Here is a 26,471-nt window from a genome sequence, read left to right as displayed (position 1 = left end):
TATATCACGAGGGCGCAGCCCGAGTGATAAAATAATACGCATCTGAATGACAAACAATGTTTTATTCAAGAGCAAATCACTAAATGAGATATATTATTTCGATTCTAACACGTTACCAAGGATTTTTAAGTGCATCCTTGATGACATTCATTAAATATTTTCCTGTTTTCAATCGGTTTCTTTTCCAGCGCGCCGCTATGCCGTTTGACGCCATGACGTAATAATTGTGACGTCAGAACAGTGATTTGTTGTATAATAATTCACCGTTTTCTGCCTTCTATGTTTAAAAGGAAAATGAATCGGATCGTGTTAGAATACACGTTTTACTTCAGATGAATAAAAGCATTTCTTTAACAATTTTGATACATTTTTTTCAGCACATATGCTGTTCCTTTGGTCGGATAATGCAATCCCACTACTCAGTTGTAATAAAAAAAAAACAAATAAAATATAATGGATGTATCGTTGTTTTTCGCCTTTGTAATATTTACCCCGAATATAAACTGAAACTGTTTTATACCACCAAAGCAATTCTCTTGTATCTGTTACCACTTGGAACTTGAACACAAACGACTTTGGGCATGTTTGAAGTGCTTGTGGCAATTACCTCGTCGTTCATTCCATATACAGTCATGCCTGAAGCAAACTTGTTAATTAAATCATATATGAAGTTAATTTCGAAGCATAGAAAACAACCAAGCAACCAAGCAAAATCTTTAGTAAAGTCGGTTAGGCTTAGTCTATTCACAAAAAGTAATGAAATATGTAACATCTTCCACATAAATACCTGCTATCACCGACTTGAGCAAGCAAAGATCGGTTAAACTGAGTCTATTCACAAAAGGTATTGAAATATGTTACATCTCCTAAACACATACCTCTTATCACACTCTTAAGCAGTGTTCGGTTAGACCGTGTCAGTTCACAAAAAAGTAATGAAATATGTAATACCTCCAACACGTACCTCGTATCACCGACTTGAGCAAAGTTCGGTTAGAGTCTGTTAACGTGAGGTAATGAAATATGAATACCTCTTATCACAGACTTAAGCGGATTTTGGTTAGACTGAGTCATGTGAAAGAGGTAGCAAGATCCATAGTTCTGTATCCAGTCAGATGGACAATCTGAAAAAAAGTAACATGTTTAGATCATAAATGTTCAAATAATTAGAAGATACATTTTGAATGTTTTATCATCAGTCTGATTCTGCAGGAGTACTAGATGCTTCGATCGCTATTCCCGTGCGTATTCAATAATTAAAGGGAAATTCAACAGGTTTATTATAGATAGCTCCCGGTTTCTTTTTGCCACGCCGATATTTGGTAAATTCAGTCTATATTTATACGCGCTTTACAAAAATGAAAACTGTTTTAAATTATTGTATTTACTAACCTGCTTCAAAGTTAGTATGAATTTATTTCATTTCAGTACTCGTGTTTTGCAAATCATTAGAAAGATTGCATTTGCCATGGCAATAAATTTTATCATTTTGTATGGCAAAATTGCCATGTTTTCTCTAATCATGGATATAGGTACAGATAGAATTATAACTTTTTATAATTTTATCTCATGTTTAAAAATTCTGCCGTGTCAAGTCCATGGAAAATATCTGCCATGGCAAGTCCACGGCAAAAATTTGCCATGGCAAATATTGTTAAAATTCATGGTGGTGGGTATAAAAGTTCCAGTTTGGTGTTCGTATTTTGTCGAGCTGTCGTATTACCGTGTTATTGTCTGTTTTAACTGTTTTAAATTTTTGTATTTACTAACCTGCTTCAAAGTTAGTATGAATTTATTTCATTTCAGTACTCGTGTTTTGCAAATCATTAGAAAGATTGCATTTGCCATGGCAATAAATTTTATCATTTTGTATGGCAAAATTGCCATGTTTTCTCTAATCATGGATATATGTACAGATAGAATTATAACTTTTTATAATTTTATCTCATGTTTAAAAATTCTGCCGTGTCAAGTCCATGGCAAATATCTGCCATGGCAAGTCCACGGCAAAAATTTTCCATGGCAAATATTGTTAAAATTCATGGTGGTGGGTATAAAAGTTCCAGTTTGGTGTTCGTATTTTGTCGAGCTGTCGTATTACCGTGTTATTGTCCCGCCAACTCGACAGAACGACACTTTATTTGTCGTGCTGTGGTGCTGCAATGTTGGCGGATAATTTCACACAGATTAATTTTTTTCGAGATCTCATGTCGTTGGGTATAATAATATTGTTCTGCCACCATTATTTGTCGATCTATCATATTGTTGTGGGTTAGCCCCATCGACACAATAACATGACAAAACAGTCTCTGTATTTGTCGTTCTCGTTATGCCGTAACAAAATAAACCGCATATTGTAATTATTGAAAACACTGTAAATGAATAGAGGATATTTGTTTGTTTCGGTGTAAGACAAACCTTTCACAGAATGATCACTAGATACTATGTATTTACGAGTGGCGTAGTCTTGTATGAAAGTGCTCCATGTGAAACAAAGATTTTTTTTCTGTGAGAAAATATCAAATTTATTTCAATTTAATGTTTAATAAGCAAATACGAATTCTGTCTCATAGATTAAAATCGATAAAACCTGGATTAAAAATGAATTAAATGTTATTGTAATATTGCATGACGGTGATCGTACGCTATATTTTTTTCTGTTTAGATTAATATCGATATTATTCCAGTTACAGAACATATCTATTTATCAAATAAGTAAATTTCTTTTTTATGAAATACCATATAAGTGCCCCCGTGCATTATTTCATTATCCAGGTGCCTGCCCGTGATGAAATAATACACGGAGGGACACCTAGGGCCTTCCTACACCATATGCAAAATATTTCTTGTCTAAATATAATTGCCAGTCTTTTAATGTAACGTTAAGTTGTTTACAACATATTTACCTGGCTGTGTTGTGGTCGGTTTAAGTGTAAAAGACCTTTTCGTTGCATTGCCTGTAAAAAGAAGAAAGCAACATGAATACATCATTACTGGTGGATTATAACGGTACTTGGACTGCAGTCATGTATAGTTCGTTCAAAGGTATCTTTGCAACATTTCCTCACACTTTCCTCATCTAAGAATATTTTCCAAATTATTATTTCCGTATATTAGCTATTTTGCAATGCTATTGTACTAATAGCATGCTTTCCTGTTTATACTGAAACGATCTTCAGTTAACTGTGTAACATTCACGTTGTTGTTATTGTTGTTTATGTTTTATGAAACATCTTTATATACTTATTTAATCGAATGTTTTGCATTTTACAATTACAGTAAGTTCAAGAGTCTGGGGCCTCCATGGCCAAGTGGTTAAGATCGCTGACTGCAAATCACTCGCCCCTCACCGATGTTGGTTTAAGCCCCACACGGGGCGTTGAAGGCTTCATTTTAGAAAACCATCGAGCTGGCTGGCTTACGGAAGTTCGGTGATTCGGGTCTTCCACCACCATCAAAGCTTGAAAGTCGCCATATGACCTTTTGTGTCAGTATTAAATCCAACAAAAAATGTTCAAGAGTTTATAGTATCCGGTATTATGTATTAAATGTTTATTTCTTCTTCCGCTTGCTTTAATGTAAGTTCAGCAGAGGAACGGTTTTTATGACAACTAAAATCGTATCTTAAATACCAGGAATACATGTATTTATGGACCTGCCTTTATAACATTTCCCCAAGGTGCTAACTTTCTTATTTTTATTAATGACCCTTCAATAAAATATGCTTCATTAGTCTTTCACTTACCACGTGATAGAGTTAGCAACACAATGGCAGCTACCATGAAATCTTTTGCAGTCATGTTTGGCTCTCGCATGTATCTACAATAAGGGATTATGCGTTTAGAGTTTAAGGTAGTGGTCGGCAAATTACGTTATTTATCTCCGTATGTACGTTCGGCGAATTCCGTTTTTTTACAGAAAGCCATATGCTCGTTAAACTACACGTACGTCCGAAGAATGCCGAAATACATACTTAGTAAAGAGAATACGTAATCACACGGACATTGCCGGAAATTGCCGAGATTCATAACAGGTTCACTGCCTTAAATCCAGTAATATATGTTGCTTTTTCAAATTAGCTGAGATTTTTGAATTCCATGCACAAATAAATTTGATTCGATGATAAACAAGAGCTGTATGAGGACAGCAGCACTCGACTTTTTAACAGCCCTGTCAATTAAGTGTGTATAACAGTAAAAAAGACATAATTTTGTAAAAACGCAAAGTAGATATTTGGAAGCTGTGCAATGCCTTTCAGATCATCACAGTGAACAAGTGTATACTTTCAATCCATTCCCATCGGTGGGTACTGAGATGCCAGCTTACATAAAAACTCAAGCAAAAATTGCTAAGTCGAAAAAGGCGTATAATTTTGTAAAACAACAACCTAAAGTTATTGGACCTGTGCATTGCAAGTCAGTTTATCACAGTGAATAATTGTGGGAATTTTCAATTCATTCCCATAAGTGGTTACTGAGATAACAGCTTACATACAAAATTCAGGATGCAGACGCCGACGCCGACGCTGACGTCGACATTGACGCCGACGCACGGATGAGTCTAAAAGCCTCTACCTTTTCTTCGTATACTCGAACTTAAAATGTAATTGCTTAGATATTCTGGACCAAGGCACGATCTTTGAATAGATTTACTCCGGAAGTACGTCACACTGGGTTTTTCCAATACCGTGTCACGTGATGTAGGTACAAACAATGATGGCGCTGAAGTTAAAAAAGTAACTGGATTTCGTTTGGAATTATGGAAAACTTTAACAGTAAATCGCTCCGTGAGCTACAGAACTATCTTAAATCAAGAGGCGTTACTTTCAATAACACCAGGAAAGCTGATCTTGTTGAATTGTGTGAAATAGCGGCAAGTTTGCACATAGAAGTTGACCCCGACTGTATGATTGAAGACCGGAGTGAAATTTTGACAGAAAAATTAACAACCGATGCTGCCGAAATTTTGGTCTCTCCACAGTTGATTCAGGGTTCCTATGACATTTCATTGGCTTCATCAATATCTATCTTTGATATATACAAATATCTGGTCTCATTTGATGAGTTTGACCATGCAAAGTTAAAACATTATCACAAGCTTGAGGGATATACTATGCAACAAGACGGATACGTGCTGGATGTCACATGTGTTGATTACAGTAATGGCTATATTGCTTTAAAGAGCCACGTTAAACCCCGGACATGTGACAAAGATCCTGTATCAAAGTTGTCATTCTATAGCTCTTGGATAATAGTCAAAATTGATGAAGGATCCACTTCCTGTGTACTATCAGCCTATTGTTCATGTAGAGGAGGGTAAGTGGCAATGATCATTTTGCTATTAGAACATTAATTATTATTTAAGATTTGAGCCGTGCCATGAGAAAACCAACATATTGCATTTGCGAATAGCATAGATCCGGACAAACATGCCTATCCGCAGTCTGGTCAGGATAAATGCTGTTCGCTTCAAAGCCCCCGGTTCCTATTGCATAACGTTAACATGAGCTTATCACATGGACTCGAACAGCAGTTTGAAATAATCTTACCAACGACTAAACTTTAATAACGACTAACGTAAAGCTGCTTTGTATTGAGGGGGGGGGGTAAATATTACTGCTGAATTTCATTTATGTAGGCTCATTTTAGTAAAGATACAACTTTACTTATTTAATTTGAATACACAAAATAAAATAATTGTGATTACCTTTGAGCAAACATAGTGTGTGTGTCGTTTTATCAACGAAGGATTCAACTGCTCGAACGGTCTTCCACGATGTTTCACCCATAACATGCACTTGGTTAAGTTGGTTTTCGGCTTTGGAAATGGAAAGAATGAAATTCCTTGCATATGTGGGGCATCTTTATACCTGCTGTCACTATTGCATTGACCCCAAGCACATCGTTTGGTCGGCATTTTAACTGGGACGGTTAGATTTGAAAACTGCCGCGTCAGTAACTACATGTTTGTTTGTACCTACATCACGTGACATGATATTGGAAAAAACCCAGTGTGACGCAGTTCCGGATAACGCCTATTGAACTGAGATGTAAATATTCTTCTTATTATGTAAATTACGTGCAATTAAATGGTTAAATTAATTGATTTAGACGAAGCTATATAATTATAATAAATTATGTCACTCTAAAAATACTTCAAAATATAAATTTAGAACAAAAAAAAAAAAACTCTACATACCTGTCTGGACACACAAATGACCCTATTTAAGACATTGATCTCCTTATTCTTAAATTTAATCTAACCTTATCAGTAACACCCACTAAATTTTCAACGATTACACAACTGTAGTAGGTTATAATGCGAAATAGAACGCCTAAAGAATTATCATTTATTTGCAACTTTTTAAGAAATTGATAAAGATGATTTTTTAAACGATTGTGTTTTTTTATGCAACGGCGGACAGTTACCTTAACAAATGTTAATGGAATCTGCACCATTTCTGCCTTGCCCTCCGCATGTAACTGACAACTTCTCTACATGACAGACAGATGGAGTGTCTAAACACGATTGTTTCATTTCAGGTCGTCAAAGAGAACACACGGCGCGGACGGTTATTGAACTCAATACATCTTTATTCGACACCTTCGCCTCAACTTACTGAGAGCGGATACATCAAGGGAGCGAATGAAGTAAGAAGTTGGTGGCGTATGGAGTTACATTTTCAAGCAACTAAATTTATATCAAATGTTTCTGTGTAAAGAATTGATATGCATTGAAGAAATATATATGTGACCAAATTTAAAATGAATATAAAACTTGCTCACATGCTTATTCTTTGTCTAATATTTACAAAAAATGTATATAATATATCCTCAAAGATAGCTTTTAAAACTTATATAATTTTATTTTATCTTTATGCTCTAGAAATTGAAATACATTGATTGTAAGTCTCCCCGTACCTTCAATCAGAGCTGTTATATTTTGATCTCTTCAGATCGTTCGGCACGGCATTTATGTTGTGCTACTGTACTGTTTAATTTTTCAGTTTCATCATTTCGGCCTGGGTTGTTCCAATACTCCCGCTTTAAAACATTTGGGTATTGTTTAATCACCCCTTGGATATGGTGCCTGCTTTTTGTCTTTTGGCAGTTTCTGTGATATACGTGCTCCATAACCACAGATACCCTCTCTAAATTCCAGTTTCTTTAGTTCTGTCCATTGTTTCCTCGTTTAGGGCACAGCCATTATTTTATCTGGGGACCAGGGCTTCGGAAATTTGCCGGTTTGTCGGTTTTGGACCGATTTTTGACTTTTCAGACCGATTCGTGAAGTGAAAAAACGAAAAAAATCGGTCCCGTAAAAATGGAGAAAAGTATAAATTTCGGTCTGATATCTCAATACACGATCACCTGCCAAGTAGGAAATTGTTGGTCGCACCCTCAGATAATCAATACACGCCGCTTTTCATGGAATTGCACTCTGTGCATCATTGAAGATTCCATGTGCACCGCCGTATGAATACATTTGCGGATGTCCCTAAATTACATTCTGGTACTTACGTATAACATGTGTAAATGTTGAGTTCTGCTCAGCCCGGGGCTACAGGGCGTGGATGGTAGCTTGCACTTCCACTACCGTCCGTGAACATGCTCAGTCAAACCGAGCCTACAACATTTTTGTTTATGTCGTGTTGGGCGACCTGTGGTTTCCCACTTTTTTAGTGAAGGCTATTATGCTATTATTTTGCTTGGTTGCGTTCTGTGTTTCCAAAGAATCTTCTTACAAATTTTATTGTCTAACTGTTGATATTGACTGGAGATAACAGTGTCAAATTTCTACCAGCTTGTTGACTATCCAGTACATTATGGTGGTTTTGTCCTGTGCTTTGCACTTTTTTGTGACGACCAATTAAACTGCCAACAATAGGTTCTCTGGAAGTCCGAGATCAGCATTCGTGGTGATATCCGCTGCATTTACGTGGGACCTGGACGTGAAGGGGTCTCACTTAGTCACATATATCACTGTTGCATATTCAACGGTTGGCCTCACCAGGTAGTCCAGCACTGTACTTTGGCCTTCATGTTCAACTTCTTCTAGTGCGTCAGTTGATTGTATATGGAAGTGTTTTCGGATACTGATCAGTACTGTAAGAATCTTATTCTAGAAGTATGGATTTCCACCAAATGGAAAGCTTGAAAGTCGCCATATGATCCATAATTATGTCGGTGTGGCGTTAAACCCAACACATTAAAGCAAATTCATACTCAGTGCCTTTGCAGAAATCGGAGCAATAAAAGAGAAACCATATAGTTTTCAACGGAACAGGTGATCAGAAGAAAAATATCATAGTAGCAAGAATTCATCAAACTTTCAATGAATTTTAACAGTCTTCCTGTGCTAATGGCGTCACAAAACATTGTTAGGAGATAACAGTCACTAGCAGTTTTTCAATAAGTGCATTTGAACTGAATATTTCTAATACATTCATGTATTAATTCATACAATTTCACTTGTTTAGCGGATAGGTTCTCATGCTGATGAACCCCTTTGTTATCCATTTTTGTACTCATACGGGTATTTTGGTATTGCATCAATGTTGAATCTGACAGAAACGGCGATAACTTGCTTATTTCTGAACAGGGCTTTATTCATGTGTTTTATTTATTTTTATTTAAGCATGTGTTATTCTTAAAGATTTTGTGTGTTATTCTTAACCTTTACCCTATTAAATTTCTAAAATGGACTGGTTCAGCATTCAATTTGGGCAATACCACTTGTTAGTCAAAGGGATGTTCACTGAAAATTTAGTGCAGACCACGATCAGGAAGTGCAGGCTGCACTGGCCGCAAAGGCAAAAGCACTTGCCGCCAGCAAGCTAAAGATTAAAAATTTACATATGCATGAACACCAGAAAATATAAACCTGTAGTAATCCCTACTTAGAGATTTACAGTCGGTACATGCACTGGCGCCAGACCAGAAAGAAAATGCCTCTGCACATGTTATACCCTACCCCTAGGTATTCTATAAGAACTATGGTCATGAAGGGGAAAATATACTAACCCGTTTCAATCGTAAATTTCTTTTCTCAACTTAAACGCGCAGTTCGGTGAATGGGTACCTAATATATTGAACAACCGATAATTTATCTTCCATCGTGCACCAGTCACATTGTCTCAGTATTCTATATTGCTGAGAGTATCAACTTATTTTATGCTTTCGTCAACGTTACACAAAAAACTTGCTTGACCTTCCCTAATGAACATCCGGTCTAGAGGTCACGGCGTGTGCTCATGTTTGGCGAAATGCAAACAAACAAAACCAGAATTTAAAACAAATCACTTTTTTACAATAAAACTTAGAATGATGAATGAAATTCATCTTGTATATGATCTTTAATTTGAAATCGTACATTGGTCTGCATTTTCACATTTTAGCGAACACGTGTAGTAAAATGACGATTGACATACATTTTCACATTAGCCAATCAGAATGGTTTTGTAAATTAGAGCGGAGCTTCACCAGGGAAGTTCAAGCAAGTTTTTTTCTGTAACGTTGAAATAAGTATAAACTATGCATTGTTTTTCTAAGATAAGATGTATTGAAGAAATGCGTTCGGTACACAATGGAAGATAAATTACCACTTGTCTGATATCCATATTACACATTTACCGAACTGCGTGTTTTAGGTATGAAATGCGCGATTGAAACGGGTTAGTATATTTTCCCCTTCATGACCATGGTTCTTATAGAATACCTAGGGGTAGGGTATAACATGCACAGAGGCATTTTCTTTCTGTTCTGGTGCCAGTGGGTACATGTACCACCGACAAGCATTCATTTTCTATTTATCGTCTTATTTTCTATGCTAATTACTAAAGTTATTTTGTATTATTATTGCTCTCCAAACGGCATTACCGTTAGATCAGCTGATTACGTCGTTAGTTCTTTCTTTTTCATTTTTTTCTGTGTGATCTTCAAAAACCAGGTATTGCAGATAACATTTCATGAACTGAACTGGTATTTCAGACACAAAAATTATACACTTTAAACATATCATTCGAACGTGAATACTTTCGGAACATTTTACTAGTACATGTAGCTGAAAAATTGAAGACATAGTGAAACCCTTTTTATAAGTTTTTATATGTTTTCAATACTTGAAACCAGTGCACATCCCTGAATCCCATAGCATGCAGATGACATGAGACTGGAACATATGTCATTGCAGAGTTTCCAAAGTGCTGGCATACGATGTCTTTCCAAGATAGAGATTTATTACTTCAACATATAGTAATAATGTAACACTACATATGCCTCGTTTTGAACTTGTGCTATTATATTTTCTGGTCCTTTTAAATCAGTGAGTCTATTCCATGTATCTTTATATTAACAGAATTCTGCTTAAGTCGGTGACTTAAGAGATTTTACATATTCATAATCTCACGTGAACAAACTCAGTCTAACCGAAATCTGCTTAAGTCGGTGATAGGAGGTATGTGTGTGTGAGATGTTATATATATCATTACCTCTTGTGAACAAACTCAGTATAACCGAACTCTGCTTAAGTCGGTGATAGGAGGTATGTGTGTGTGAGATTTTATATATTCATAACCTCACGTGCACAAACTCAGTCTAACCGAACTCTGCTTAAGTCGGTAATAGGAGGTATGTGTGTGTGAGATGTTATATATATCATTACCTCTTGTGAACAAACTCAGTATAACCGAACTCTGCTTAAGTCGGTGATAGGAGGTATGTGTGTGTGAGATTTTACATATTCATAATCTCACGTGAACAAACTCAGTCTAACCGAAATCTGCTTAAGTCGGTGATAGGAGGTATGTGTGTGTGAGATGTTATATATATCATTACCTCTTGTGAACAAACTCAGTATAACCGAACTCTGCTTAAGTCGGTGATAGGAGGTATGTGTGTGTGAGATTTTACATATTCATAACCTCACGTGCACAAACTCAGTCTAACCGAACTCTGCTTAAGTCGGTGATAGGAGGTATGTGTGTGGGAGATGTTACATTACATATTTCATAGCCCCAAATTTACGAAAAAACTTAAGTAATTGCTTAGCTAAGTCTGTTATTTCAAATGCTTGTTTTTGCCCTTCATGCGTCTTCATGTCACCTTTTGATCTATATCAGAACAGTATGTGACTATTTCATAGATCAAAACACAACATTTTGAATTTGACAGAAAACGAAGTATCGAAATAAGAAATATGTTAAAGCAAATACTTCACTTCGTTATATCGTGCATAAATAGAAATATCATATTTGCGTGACTGAAATAAGAACTGCACATAAATGCTACTAACCATAGTATAATTTAGCTATAAAAACATTGTTGTAGAAAAATCAACATTAAAGAACAATATCTTAAGCTATAGCACCATTTTGAAATAACAGACTCAACTAATTAATTACTTAAGTTATTTTCGTGAAATTGGGCCCAGCCTGCTTGGTTGCTTCCTATGCTTAGAAGAACTTCTAACAGAATTTAATTAACACGTTTGCTTCAGGCGTGGCTGTATTTAGAGCTCGCCACAAGGCACTTCTTTTCTAGTATATTGATATTTTTAAGAGTTTATCTAGTACAAAAATGTTCACACTACATTCTTAAAGTGGTAACAGATACAAGGCAATTGCTCTAGTGGTATAAAACAGTTTTAGTTTAAGTTCGGGTATCTATAACAAAGGCGAAAACCACGATACATTCATAATATTTTTATTTGGTCTTTTACAACTGAGTAATGGGATTGCATTATCCGACCAAAGGAACAGCATATGTGCTGAAAAATGCAAAATAATTGTTAAAGAAATTCTTTTATTTAACTGACGTGAAACTTGTAATAGAAATTCTTATTGGTAAAGAGATATTTGGTTAAATAAATAAATCATCGATTAAATAAATAAGTAATTGATTTAATTAATCAAATCAATATTATGAAGGACACTTTTTGGAACACATTGATAGAATCAATAACATTTATGTTTATATTTGAAAACGAATATTCAGATGCATTGACCCTCATGATCAACACCCGAGTGTTACCAAAGCGTTTCTAAGTATATTATCACTTTCAAAAGTCTTACTTTTTTAAATTTGCAAGTAATAGACATTTGGATTATATCTATTTGTAAATACAATCTAGTTTAGAAATTTTATATAGTTAAGAACTTACATAGATTTTTCACATATGAAGTACATATGCTTGTCACAATTATAATCTTGCCATTCAAATCCTTGGTCACCAATCAAGCCCATACAATCTTCGTCATGATCGCCATCGCCTACAATTATATATAATATGTAAGCCTTTTCGATTTGCATGCTGGAAGGCATGCTAAATTTAAGAAGGCATTTAAAAGTTTGATTCGATTTGACCCGTTTCCACTTTCGGAACTCTCTCGATACTCGACAGACGCTACAAGGTAAACAGCATGCCGGCAATAGCGTGGAGGGGTGATCATCCTTTTGCTTTCGACCTTTTGTTTATACTGTTTGTGCATACTTGTTCCATGGCTTTGCAAGTCTACATATATTTCTTACAAAAATATTTACTGGTATATGAATAATAATCTAATTCCAAAAGCGGACTACTACTTCCGTCTTCCGAAGTATTCGATCTGAACACGTCTTCAGGATTTGGAAAGGATGGGCTGCTCTTCTTAGCAGACAGCAAATCAGACAGGATATTGATATGCAGTTCAAATTTGCTCGTAAAATGACGTCTGAAACCAAAATCTTGATTTCTTGTACATGTGCCAAAGTTCAGGGAATAAAAAGTTAGACAACCCTTTTCGTCTTTCAAGCTATACGATTTTGAAACAAAACTGGTCGTTCACACATAGTTAACAGAAGGAAGGCATATGAATGGTTAACACACGTTTTTTTATGTAACAACATCTGTTGTTATTGATTACTGCATGAGGCCGTAATGCATAAAACATAAATGTCGCTGACTTTAGTCGAGCGAAATCGGTCGCTTAATGTTGTTATTGTAACAACATTTTTTATTTATGTAGTTCCGGGACGTACGGTAATTTTACACATTTTATATGATGACATTTTGAATGTCATCTCTTTACATGGCACCTGGCCTTTACACTACAGATGTTGTGAAGTACCACCTATCTGTCTGGTTCATTCTGTCCCTGACGCTATTTAAATGTACAAGGTTAGATATTTGGAAAAGCTAGTCAGCGACCCATTTATGATACTTATGTTCAACATTACTGAGACAGAAAGAACTGTCAAGTACATAAAATGGAATGCCATCGATCAGCTATGCAAAATAGGAAACTACTTTTATTTAGAAAGAGACTCTTTGTGTTTATATGTTGCGATGGCTGGTTCTCAACTTGCAATGCATTTGCAATAGTTCGCACAGAAAGCAAGGTAAAAAAAATCCTCCATGATATTCGAATTCTTCGGTCTTTTACGGTGTTTCTGAACACAAATCCTATCGTAATGCCGACACATCTTGACGGGCCGGAATTGTCGATAAAAATTTTGTCCACATCCTTCAAAATGAAATTTAATTCATTTGTAAGTCTAACAGAACTTAGTAAGTTTTGCCTTGCTGTCCGCTTTGTTTCGAACAAAGTTTTGCCGTGACTGCGAATAAGCATTAACTGCATGTTAAAGGAGGCTGGAAAAAATGAAATTTTTAATGAAAATACAAATTTAAGACTTTGTAAGCGCTAGACCGTCCAGCTTCGGCCAAAAGTGGTCTGGAGTCCATTTTGTGGTTAACGTTGTACTCGAAGTAGCATATCACAAACGTTGCCAAAAATCGGCAAAAAACAAAGGCCACAATGGAACATACGTTCAGTTGTATAGAAACTAAATCTAAAACGTAGATTTTAATGAAGATACTGAAACCTGTAAATTATCACCTTTTCTAACAAATACTGAAAGTGAAAATGGTGTCGCTGGCTACCTTAAAGTTTTAAGAAAGTTACCATTTTATGATTTTATGAGCAAAACCACATTTTATGCTGATTTCATGAAATATATCGCCAGTTGTTTTATGTGTTAACATAACGGTTATCTTTAGAAACTAGTATTATTGATCTTCATACGGGTCGCCATTCTCTTCCAATTTTCCATTTGGCGGATCAAGAATTTATGCTCAGCAAACATGAGTGATCGTAACAGTTTTATAAAAACCTTAACAATCCTATGTTTATGCAGTTAAATTGAAAAGCAAAGCTAACTCCTCTTTAGCTCTTTTTCCGCTCTTGAGATATATAATAACGTGCTACTGCAATAGTCAATGATAACGGTATTAACCTGAATCCGGTTCACCACGATGCCAGTTGCTATATCCGTCCATAGGTTTACTTGTCTGGCTGAAACCATCTAACCATTCCCAGCGGCCTTCACTGTCATTGTCACTTCCGGCTACCCACACTCCTGAGCTGGAGCCATGTTTTCCATCTGCTAAAACGTTTGTAGTCAACGTCATTATAATTTAATTTATGATAACAAAATGGTTACTTAATTATTCCATCTTTTTGATGTTCTTTTTTTTCATATTTGAAATTTGTACTAAGGATAAAATATCGAGTCGTTATAGGAAACAAAACAACGGATGTTTGACGAAATACAATCTATTCTTCGCTTTATCTTTTGCGAAGCCAGTGCTACACATGTGCACATTTGGTACAGAAACTGTAGAGATGATGACATCTTGAGTACGATGCTGTTTAAAAGTAACTCTTATACTAAACCTCACTGTTCTCCTTCTGCGTATATACATTGTATCTAATAATATCTTACCGGAAGTGACTGTAATAACATGGAAGTAGAATAAAAATATACTTACGAATCCTTTTAGAGGATTCCTGTTTAAGAAAAGTATCCTCTCGAGATGTTTCAATAATTGCGAGATGTGCTTGGCGTCTTGAACAGTATGCCTGGAATTAATAACGCGTCCAGGAAAATTATTTATTGGTTCAAAGCAGAGGGTTGCTGTTCAGAAGGCGACATATCGTTTAAAACTGTAAACAGTTTGAAAGGAATGCTCGCTATAATGTCATTCGAATTAAGAACAACAGTAAGTTATTTTATGTGAAAATGATTTATAAGGAAGATTGTAAAATTGTAAAAAAATAAATAAATTATATATTCAAAATTAATGAACTGTATTAAATTCCATACATTTGCATCGTCCCACGTATAATGACTGTTCATGTGAAAGAAGTAGCAAGATCCATAGTTCTGTATCCAGTCAGATGGACAATCTGTAAAAGTAACATGTTTAGATCTTAAGTGTTCAAACCAGTAGAAAATACATTTTGAATGTTTTTATCACCAATCTGATTCTGCAGGAGTACTAGATGCTTTGATCGCAATTCCAATTCGTATTCATCAATAATTAACAGTACACTTATAATCTACAATGTTGTATTTGGCTTGAGTGGATTTTGCCAGGCCTGGACCCAACGAAGCGCCTTGCAAAATCAGTCAACGAGAGCTGAATTCATCGTTGTAGATTAAGGTACAATTTTAATGATCCCTTTATTATACATGTATATAGATATTTCTCTTTCTAGTGTTATATCAGCTCCATGTGGTTCTGAGACGATCTGTGTATGAAAAGAATTTGAACCACTGCCTTACCCTTGCATGATAGTAAGAGGCGACTAATAGGGTCTTAACATTTGGTTTTGCTGTAATCCATACCTCATGTTTTTATTTCGATGTAAATGAGATATGAAACCAAAATTTGTAGTCCTGTTTAGCGCCATATAACTTATACTGTATTGGTGCACCGTAAAACCCAAATAAATAAATAAATAGTGTTATATCAGTCATAACTGTCTATAATTTTATATAAATTAGACTGAACACTCGTTTGAAACGGTGAACTTTTTGACGCATAGAATGTCGAGACGCCATTATTACGTGATTTCCGATTGACCGATGACTGGACGTTGTATTCGTTAATAGTACATGCTGTACTTGAGACAGATATGATAAAAGCACTTATTACTGTCTAACGCGTAGTTAAATTCATTTAGATACTACTACTACGATTCAAGTAAAATCTGTAAAAAGGCATTTGTCATTAAAATTTTAAAGATATGTTGATCTGGCTGGAATACAGTCCTACGAAGAAGAATGATTTGTAATAATCCGTTTAGGCTTGAATTTTCCTTCCTGCAGGCCAGTGGACATGCATGCCGCGATGCTCTTCCTTGGGTGAGAAAGGTAGCCATGTATTTGGGGAGAGCGACTAAGTTATACTATTATTATTTTATTAGTTAATTTTTCATTTGATTATGTAACTTGGAGGGAAATATTTTTCATCTTAATCAGAAGCCTTACGCGCTCCATGTGTTTGCTTTGGAGGGCTCTGTGTGTGCGTTGTCATCAGTGTTCTGAAATATATAAACATTTGTTTGTCAGTTTGCTTTTGTTATCAGATTTTTTTCAAACGTATATTTCCGTCATATGATAGCGGTCTGTTTACCTTTATATTATGTGTTCATAGATGCCACAAGTTATTTTGTATTGTTAACTTCTTCGAGTGTTTTCTTTTGTTTTGTGTTTAACGTCAAACCGACACAGTTATAGATCATACGGCGATTCTTCCACCTTTTGGTTGTGGAGGAAGATCCAAGTGGCCCCTTTTGACATTTTATCATTACGGGCGGGCACGTAGGTTGAGCCACCGACCTTTCGTAAGCCGGCTGGATGGCTTCCTCACGTAAAGAATTCTTCACCGCTAGTGGGGCTGGAACCCATATCGATGAGGAGCAAATAATTGGTTCGAAGTCAGCGACATTAACCACGTGGCCACGAAGGTCCCTTTAATAAGACTATCAGATGACATTCTTGAATTGAGTTTGGGTACTAGACGTACTGTATTATTTTCAGACAGTCGTCTCTTATGAATTTAATTCATATGGTCTTCATTGTTAATCACGTGCTAAACGAACAAACTTAAGAATGTGCTCTGAAAGGCGATGTGTATTCGTTTAAAACATGATTTTACGTTCTCAAGTCCGTTAAGATTTTATCCCTATCAAATTGTTTGTGACTGCAATTGTACATAATATATAGAGTAGCATAAATGATGTCGAAAAGGCTCATAGCAGTTGGTAGTAACATATGTATGGTACATACGATGGTGACTGCTCACACACATGAAACATCTTCTGATCACAGTCATAGTCGGCCCACTTGTAACTTTTGTGTGCAACCATCGCAATACAATCCTCATTTCCACTTTCTGTAAAATTCAGAACGAAATGCTACTTTGATTTTATCGAAATGTATTTACACTTACTTGCTTACCTCAACGTACTAACATAAAATCCTCATTCCCCTCTTCTTTGGACGGAATGTTACTTCAACTCTGATTTCATCTAAATGTATTTTTACTGCTTACCTAAACCTGTTGCCAATTGCCAGACAATCCCCATTTCCAACCTTTCTAAGAGCTAAACGTTATTTTAGTTGTGATTTTGCCATATCTATACTGCATACCGCAACCTATTACCAATTGCCAGACAATCCCTATTTCTATCCTTTGTAAGAACTAAATGTTATTTTAATTGTGATTTTATCATAAGGTATCTGTGCTGCTTACCTCAGCCTATTCACATACAATCCCCATTTCCAGCTTCTGCACAGCTCAGAAATAGAATGTTACTTCAATTGTGATCGAAATATATTATTCCTCTTTCCTCTACCTATCGCCTTGCAAGTCTCATTTTCCCTTTTTGTAAGGTTTAGAACGGAATGTTATTCTAATAAATGTATTTTGTTCTGCTTACCTCAATCTGTTGACATACAGTCCTCATTTCCACCTTCTGTAAAGTTCATAATGGAATGTTATTTTGAATATAATTTGTTCTGCTTACCTCACCCTAGCAGTCAAAAGAGTGACTATATCATTGTAGTCAGTTTACATATTTGTCCAAAATAGTTTTGTCAATATGTGTTTATAAGATAAATATCCTTCTAAAAATGATAAGACATAATGCTTAAGAATATTATTTGTATCAAAATGTATCAAACATACCTGAATTTGGTTCATCATGTCCCCAGTTCTTATATACAACCGGTTTGTAAGTGTTTGTGAAACCATTGTACCATTCCCAATGTCCTTCATGACGGTTATCCCTTCCTGCTGTCCATGTAGATGTATCAGAATCATCAGAGATGTCTGTAATATAACTATAAATTATCTGGCAGACCGATTAGGCCTAATCATGCAAGACATGATTGATTCTGCCTTTGCGACCAGTGTAGATCATGGTCAGCCTTCACATCCGTGCAGTCTGATCAATATCTGCTCTGTTCGCCATTCAGTCAGAATCTTTTGATAAGAAATCCTTTTAACAGTAAATGGTACTATTCAAATTGAAAGATGGACAAGTTCGTTATAGAAAAGCTGGGTAAGGATTAAGTTAGGCATGCAGTTGGTAATTATTGCTACCGATGTCAAATTTAGTCTTTCGGGTTTGACATCATCTAAATATTCTGAAAAAAAGTAATGGAAACCGTGATTATACTCAAGAAGATATGTCCGGTTTATCATCGATGCCTCATGTAACTATCTGAACATCAAGTTAGTTGCATCGTTAGACAACTATGGCATATACACTGAAATTTATTAAGCAGATGCCTTATCTAACTATCTGGGCATTAAATTAGTTGGATTGTTGGACATCAATATCGTCTGCAGTGAAAATTATTGGGCAGATGCCTTAAACGACTAGCTTGGCATTAAGTAAGTTACATCATTGAACATCCATATCGTCTGCATTGAAATACATTAAGCAGATGCCTTATTTAACTATCTGGGCATTAAGTTAGTTGCATCGTTGGATATCCACATTGCCTGCAGTGAAATATCTTAAGGAGATGCCTTTTCAACTATCAGTGGGCTTTGAATTAGTTGCATCGTTGGACAACCATATCGTATGCAGTGAAGTATAATATAGATATATAAATATAAAGCAAATAAAATGCCTTATCTAACTATCTGGGCATTAGATTAGTTGCATTGTTGGACAACCATGATTTATGCATTGTTGGACAACCATGATTTATGCAGTGAAGTATATTAAGCAAATGCATTATTTAACTATCTGGGCATTAAATTAGTTGCATCGTTGGAAAACTACTAATTTTGTAATTTAATGTTTATTGGATAAAAATCAAGTATTATTTATCTTGACTTATTAATTTTTTGTTGTGGGTATAATACTTAGCTTATTTCAAAGATATTTCAACATATTATTCTTCTTCAATTATAAAAGAATACTGAATCAATTTTTTATTCCAAACACATAAGCATGTACATCAAACATCTTAGTAAAAATGTAAATAAGAAACACGAATAATATTTTACATACGGCTGTCTATTCGTTGATCTAATTGTCCTTTAAGGAAACTGAATTCAGTTGCTGTATCAATTACAACCAGGTGTGACATTTTGGTGACACAATCGTTCTAAAAGGTAAGCATTTAAACAAGCATAAGTGTACATATGTCTGCGATAACAATAACACTCGCTGTAAAAGGAGCTGGGGGCCACCGTGGTAGAGTGGTTTCAAATCACTTGCCTCTCATAGCTGAGAGTTCGAAGTCTCGCCACATTGCGTGTAGTATTCTTTCCTGCGAGTACTTCATCAAGCTGTCTTTCGGAGTGCCAAGGTGTATGCCTGTATCTGACCTTATGACAACCTGGGATCTTCTTCCTCCACGAAAAGTTGGAAAGTCTCCATATGGCCTAAATTGTGACGCCGTGATGTGAAATCCAACAAAAAACCAACGGAGTCATTTGGATAAGTATTTTTACCACTAAATACTGCCACGTATTGCACTGTAAGAACATAAAACATTAACATGCTTATTTTGTTTCCCTACTGAAACAGAAACGTAATGGAATTGATTTTATTTAATTTAATGACGTATTGAAAATTACCCTTTACGTAAATGTATGTTAGTGTACAACTTGCGTTGTTTCGTTAGAAAGGTAATTTTATTCGCCGGCTGTAATATCTTTACTTTTATATAATATACTAGTACTCTATCTGGCCACTGCTTATTTATGGTGTAAGCTAATTCTTAACAATGTTGACGTCATTCCAGAATGTACTGATGTAAAACTGTTCAACTAACATGTATGCATTGTCTCAATTTGCTTTTTGTAGAACTTGTTGCACAAGCAGACGCAGCTTGCATTTTTAAATATATCACTATGATAATTATTATTATGACTATACCACATTCAGCAGAACACATTTCAAGCATAAAAGCATGTTCAAAGGTCCCTGAATAGTGTTTCAAACAACAGCTGAAATCAATCTGATCGCCTCGGCTTTATGCTATGAAAATTACTAATATTATATATTATATACGGAGGTCACGGAAATACCCGATGTTTTACGATTGGGTCGGAATAATAAAAAAATCTATCATTAGCCTCTAGCTATTCCATACATTTGCTTCAGACCATGATAGCCGTCCACTTGTCTGGAAGAAATAGCAAGATCCATGGTCCATTACCCAACCAGAAGGACAATCTAAGAAGAACGCAATAATTATTTTGTTACGAATGATGTGTTTTATAACTGAAATACCTTAAGGTGTAATCCGGGCTTTTTTCAAATTATAAAGATACCTCCGATAAAAGGAGGCAGACCCAAAGCAAAAACATGTTTAATTTCCCAATTCTGAACATAAAATTTCCAAATGATTGTAATTTTGTTTTTCTGTTTTACTGTAGCAATTTCAAACAATTGTTATAATATACTGTTGCACAATTATAAGAATACCATCCCACATTTGTAAATATTGCACACAAGAAGTATCTTTATACTGTTATTAAATTATGGCAACAGTCCATCTTTCACAATCGAGACAATATCTGAATTCCACTGATGTTGGTTGTAACGCCAAAATGATGATAGAAAACATGGTAATGTCAAGACTGGGAAAAACAATGTTTTCATAGGTACTTAGTAAATGGAAAATCATATTATAACATCGTTATTATAAATAGTCATGTATTTTAAGACAAACTTTATTGCAATGTGAATGTGGTTTTGTTGCATTTTACATACTGTAAAATTATCGAGTTATCTTACCTTGTCCATGTGTTTGCTTTGTAGGGTTCTGTGTTTTCACCCTGTTTTTTAAAAAAAGAAACACAGTATGTATAGATTAACCAATCGTAGAGTGGTGCCTTTGAGTGATAACTAAAAATCCTGAGGACTGAAGCCCGAAGAATACTTTCTCTACAAGGCATCGCAACTTCCATGCTTTTACCTGTTTCTTACATGTTTACCTATAATATAGACGTTTATAGTAAGTCACTACAACCTACTGACATAATTTGCAGCCTTTATAAGCTAATAGATTTGACTATTCAAGTTTTTATTTCCTTATTTTACATTCAAAATAAATGGCTTTACAGTTGTACTGTGTTGCTTATATTATTCTGGACCGAAAATTAGCTATTTAAAGAAAAATACTTGACTTGACGTTTCAGATGATAAAATAAAATTTTAAACAAGGGCCAAGTTTGATCATCAACCATTTTATATGGGAAAAATATTTAGAGACTATATTTGAAGATGTAGATAATAATACTTGATAACGTGTTAAAATCGAAATAACATATCCCGAACAGTGATTTATCGTTGAATAAAACATTTTTGTTCAGATGCGTATTTCATATATTTACATCATTCGTACTGTGCCCTCATGATACAATTCCTTTGCAATTGAATTCCAAACAATGATTTATTACTGACAAATCACAGGGATATATTATTTCTTTAATTATGAACATTGTTTGATTATTTTATAAGTAATATACATATCTTTCTGTATATTAAATCTGAGCCGCGCCATGAGAAAACCAACATAGTGGCTTTGCGTCCAGCATGCTCTAATTGCAATAGACTATGAAAGCGAACAGCATAGATCCTGACCAGACTGCGCGGATGTGCAGGCTGGTCTGGATCCATGCTGGTCGCAAAGCCACTATGTTGGTTTTCTCATGAGAATACTTGTTACTACTTCACTGCAACTTGTTGTAATCAAATTAATACGTACAAAGCCGATTGTTCACAAACGTAAAGCATATTTTCATCACAAGAGTAGTCTGCCCACTTGAAACCATTATGCCCTACCATTGTCATGCAGTCTTCATCGTGTTCACCATCCCCTGTATGATATAGTCTAGAACATTTATGATTTTAATCCATGATGTAGTTTATTTTGCCTAGGTCCCTATAACTCTGAAATAGTAATTTCAGTATCAGCTAATTTCAGTATTATGGTGAGATGGAAGACATCGCGAAAATGTAAGCTATGCCTCAATATGAAGATATAACATTAAATTAAAAAGCTTATATTAAAGATACACGTGTTGTGAGGAGAAACTGACAGAAGTCTGTTCATCCATAAGGCTTGTCTTTTAAATATACAATGTGATAGTAATTTGTTTAAGTGCTTAAGGTAGTTCACCCATAATAGCCTTTGAGCCACGGTACATATTATTTTTAGACGATTCGGCATTCTTCGGACGTAAATGTAGCTAAACGCGCATTTGACTTTCCGTAAAAACCGAAGAATGCCGAAATCTCATACGGAGAAGATATAATTTGCCGATTGTCATTATCGGACAATTACCTTAAATGTTTTTTGTTTGTTTGATTTATTTCCAAATTTGTCGCGCGATATCGACTGACGTAATTGTTATCACAGGTCTGAATATCTGTACACATCCGTTACATAAACTGGTCCATGATTGAGAGTTCTGCTCAACCCGGGGCTTGAGGGCGCGGGTAGTAGCATGCATTTCCACTACCGTCCGTGAACATGCTCAATCAACCGAGCCTGCATCAATTGCAATTTTGCCGTGTTGGGCAACCTGTGGAATTTTCAGGGTTTTTTTTCTATTTTTCTTTTCAAGATGATTGCATTATAGGAATGTGGCTATTTGGCTTGATATCAGATGCTTCGTTAATTAAAATGAAACAATCAGTCAAACCTGCATCGGGCTCATCATTCCCCCATTTAGTGTACGTAAACTGTTTATAAGTGTTTGTCAGGCCGTCATACCATTCCCAAGTACCCTCATTGTTATGGTCTCTTCCAGCTACCCAGGCAGATGTATCGGAAGTATGATGATTATCTAAAACAAATATAAAAACAACAACTGTACCATAGGAAAAATTACATTCCGATTTCAGGGGCCTCCAAGGTGGCATGGCATGGTTAAGGTCGATGACTTTGATTGCCTCTCACCGATATGGGTTCAAGCCGCGCTTGGGGCGTAGAATTCTTCATGTGAGGAAGCCATCTTCTAATGACTTAAGGAAGGTCGATGGTTCTACCCATGTGCCCGCCCGTGATGAAATGATGCACAGAGGGGCACATGAGGTCTTCCTCCACCATCAAAAGCTGTAATTAAAGTCACTATATGAGCAATTATTGTGTCACTATGACGTTAAACCCAAGAAAAATTAGCATTCCAAGTTTAATTTTCTGTTTAAAACGCGTTTGATGCTACCTACAGTGTCTAAATTTGAGTTAAACCTATTCTCTTTTTTTCTTGCTGAATGTTTTTCGGAATTATGACTGTGCTGCATAAGTAGATAGATGTGATAAATTTGCATCTTTATACCGCACAAAATAGTTATCCGCCCCACTTAAGTCAACATCTTAAACATATTACTAAAGTAAGCATACCGTTAGATCAACGTATCAAAATTTCAAAAATATCCAATCGCGCAAAATTTAATTTTATTCATTTTACTACAACATCTCATTTTTAGAAAAGTCACGAAAATGCACACAGAAGTTGTTTCGGAAAGCAAGTGAATATCTTTTTAAGAATACGGCAGTGTAGTTTTGTTTTTTTTTCACTAGAAAATGATTTAAAACACCCAGAAATTAAACTTAAATTAGATTTTTTTTTATTCTGTTGTCATTTTCTTCCCATATAACGTTTTTGTTTTTGCTAGGTTGTAAATTCTAGACATTTTACTATTTTTGTAACTTTTTTATCATATGGAATGACATGGTAAAATTAGTAAATTTATATGATGGTTTTTTTGATATGTTATCAAAAACATACATATTGCGGTGAGCGAACGCTGAATTAAAAAAAGTACTCAATTCACATGGCGGTTTAGTTAATCTGCTTATTAAATTGGCATTGCTCGACTTTGTACAATGTTTGGGCGTTGGCCAGGTTAAGGATTAGTTTGTTAAGACATTTATACAAATTGAGTTTGATTTACAAAACAGTGCTAAAGATTCATACGGGATTCGTATCGCTTGTATCACATCGAAATAACCTGTTCATGAGGATACAGTCTAACCTGTCTTAAGCAGCCAGCCAAGGGAAGCAGACAATTTGGCCGCTTAAGCCAGGTGACCGCTGACCGGAGGTGCAGTCAGTATATGTATTTTTCAGACTTGTGACCAGTTCAGCCTTTAGGCCTATTTTTTTTTTCGGTTTTCTGTTATTATTTTACCAGGATACAATGACGTGCATTTGCCTTCGCAATACGAATGGTCTTCTTAGCAGTCTAAAACTCCGGCGTGTTTTTTTTTACAACAAACATTGTTACAGACACTTTTCCAACTTCAAAACAATTTTGTTTACAAATTTCGCCATTTTGGTAAGGGAAGCTACTCTCCGCGCTTATTGTCTATGCTAAAATCTAAGATTGCCGTTACGATCCGTAAAAGATAGAGTGGTTTATATTTTTTTTTCAAACATAATTAATTTCGTATAAATTTAATAGTATTTTGATGACAAAAGCATAAAAAAATCACAAATATTATGCTACCAATTAGTTATCGAGTATTTTCTTTAACCGAGATCAAACTGTGAACAACAAAATTGACACGAGGTGACACGCTAATTGCCGATAATTACAGGCCATTTGATTATAACAAAAAGGAGATTACACCTTTGGTTATCAGTTTTAATTGAGAAGCTCATGTCATTTTGTCGTCCTTGTGGTGAAGTCACGCGAAACTTAGCAATAACGTGCTTCTCAAAAATCGGATATCTTCGGCGATTATCGCCTAAAAATAATTGGTTTTGGAAGAAAAATGGCCGCTGAAATGGGTCAAATACGGTGGTCGGGAGGCAATTTCGGTGGCCGCTGGCCGCGGATGGCAGGTGGCCGCTGAATAAAGTGATAAAATAGAGGAAAATCCGTCGGGGGCATCATAAAATGACCGCTGAACGTAGGTGACCGCTGATCGGAGGTGACTGTTAGTACAGGTTAGATCAACTTGCTAATCTAATACGGCTACATACTTTCTACAATGACCGAGTAACTTTGAACAGTATTTAGACACTCCGATAATTTATGAAATCATACAAAAATCAATGTAATATTGCTCTCGTAACTGGGTCGTTCCAAGTCGGTGCCTGCTGTGTTCCTTATTCATATATTTATGTGTCTGATATTTACCTCTATGTATTTATTATTGCTTGTGCTTATGTATACATGTGTTCTCCTGGCGTGTATGTGTACACATTTAGTAGTCGAGTTTGTATCAGCGGTAATGTTCTTAGGATGTGGCCTTTTCTGTCGGACTTTTGTCCTTGTTCCTAAATGCTGCAGGTAAACTGAATTACGATTCAATTCAAAATGACAATCCGGACGGATATAGTAATAGTCATTTACTATTTCTTTGAAAGTCAATCATTTCTGTACTTTATCACATTATAAGTTATGTGAGAAATACTAAACAACATAATATTATGTTCCGAACTTGTAATTACCAAAAGAATTAAAGCACACATACCAGTATTTATGAGATGCTGTAGTTGATGTTTAATGAAGGTAAATTCCTCCGCTGTTTCAATTATTGCCAAGTGAGAATGTTTGCTAACGCAGTCATTCTGAAAACAACAACAACAACAATGAAAAAACATTACATGAATAAGAGCTAAGTCAAATATGTTCATCAAAAATGGTCGAGCAAATTCTATGTTCTACAGAACCAGATAATATTTTATACCTTTGTCTTTGGACAAATGATTTACGAAAATAAGTGTCATAGGTTTTGATAAAACACATTTTCCGCGAAACTCCCAATACTAAAATAGAAAAAGTGGAAAACCACAGGTCGCCCAACATGACATAAACGAAAATGTTGCAGGCTCGGTTTGATCGAGCCTGTTCATCGACGGTAGTGGAAATGCAAGCTATCGTCCACGCCCTCTAGAGAGAGGGGTTCTGAGGTTATCACATATGCATATCACAGACACCTCCAAAAGACAAAATTAAAAAGCAGGTACCATATCCAATGAGTGATTAAACAATACCAAAGCGGGAGTACTGGAACCAGTCAAGCCGAAATGTTCATTCTGAAGATTTAAACAGTACACTAACACAACGTAAATGTCGTGCTGAACGAGATATTGAAGGTACGAGGAAATGTTTTACGATCGCCACACGACAAAAGTCAAACTTTAAAAGAAACGGA

The 26,471-nt window shown here is 35.5% G+C and overlaps 1 protein-coding gene across 1 annotated transcript in view; it reads right to left on the bottom strand.

Annotated features, from left to right (window-relative positions):
* Positions 1-514: 514 nt before the first annotated feature.
* Positions 515-26,471, bottom strand: part of LOC128549274 (macrophage mannose receptor 1-like) — a 28,821-nt gene continuing 2,864 nt past the window's right edge. The window contains exons 5-21 of the mRNA XM_053525835.1: positions 25,788-25,884; positions 23,005-23,148; positions 22,065-22,176; positions 21,092-21,132; positions 20,445-20,527; positions 19,355-19,451; positions 18,016-18,159; positions 17,115-17,220; positions 16,314-16,366; positions 15,144-15,226; positions 14,809-14,899; positions 14,274-14,420; positions 12,160-12,268; positions 3,746-3,819; positions 2,907-2,957; positions 1,032-1,124; positions 515-636 (exon numbers count right to left, since the gene is read on the bottom strand). Coding sequence (XP_053381810.1) covers positions 515-636; positions 1,032-1,124; positions 2,907-2,957; positions 3,746-3,819; positions 12,160-12,268; positions 14,274-14,420; positions 14,809-14,899; positions 15,144-15,226; positions 16,314-16,366; positions 17,115-17,220; positions 18,016-18,159; positions 19,355-19,451; positions 20,445-20,527; positions 21,092-21,132; positions 22,065-22,176; positions 23,005-23,148; positions 25,788-25,884 — 1,647 coding nt within the window. The remainder of the gene's footprint in view (positions 637-1,031; positions 1,125-2,906; positions 2,958-3,745; positions 3,820-12,159; positions 12,269-14,273; positions 14,421-14,808; positions 14,900-15,143; positions 15,227-16,313; positions 16,367-17,114; positions 17,221-18,015; positions 18,160-19,354; positions 19,452-20,444; positions 20,528-21,091; positions 21,133-22,064; positions 22,177-23,004; positions 23,149-25,787; positions 25,885-26,471) is intronic.

This window comes from Mercenaria mercenaria, chromosome 16, assembly GCF_021730395.1.
Source record: "Mercenaria mercenaria strain notata chromosome 16, MADL_Memer_1, whole genome shotgun sequence".
NCBI lineage: Eukaryota > Metazoa > Mollusca > Bivalvia > Venerida > Veneridae > Mercenaria > Mercenaria mercenaria.
The sequence above is the reverse complement of the archived record's forward strand: the minus strand, read 5'-3'. Positions and strand labels throughout refer to the sequence as shown.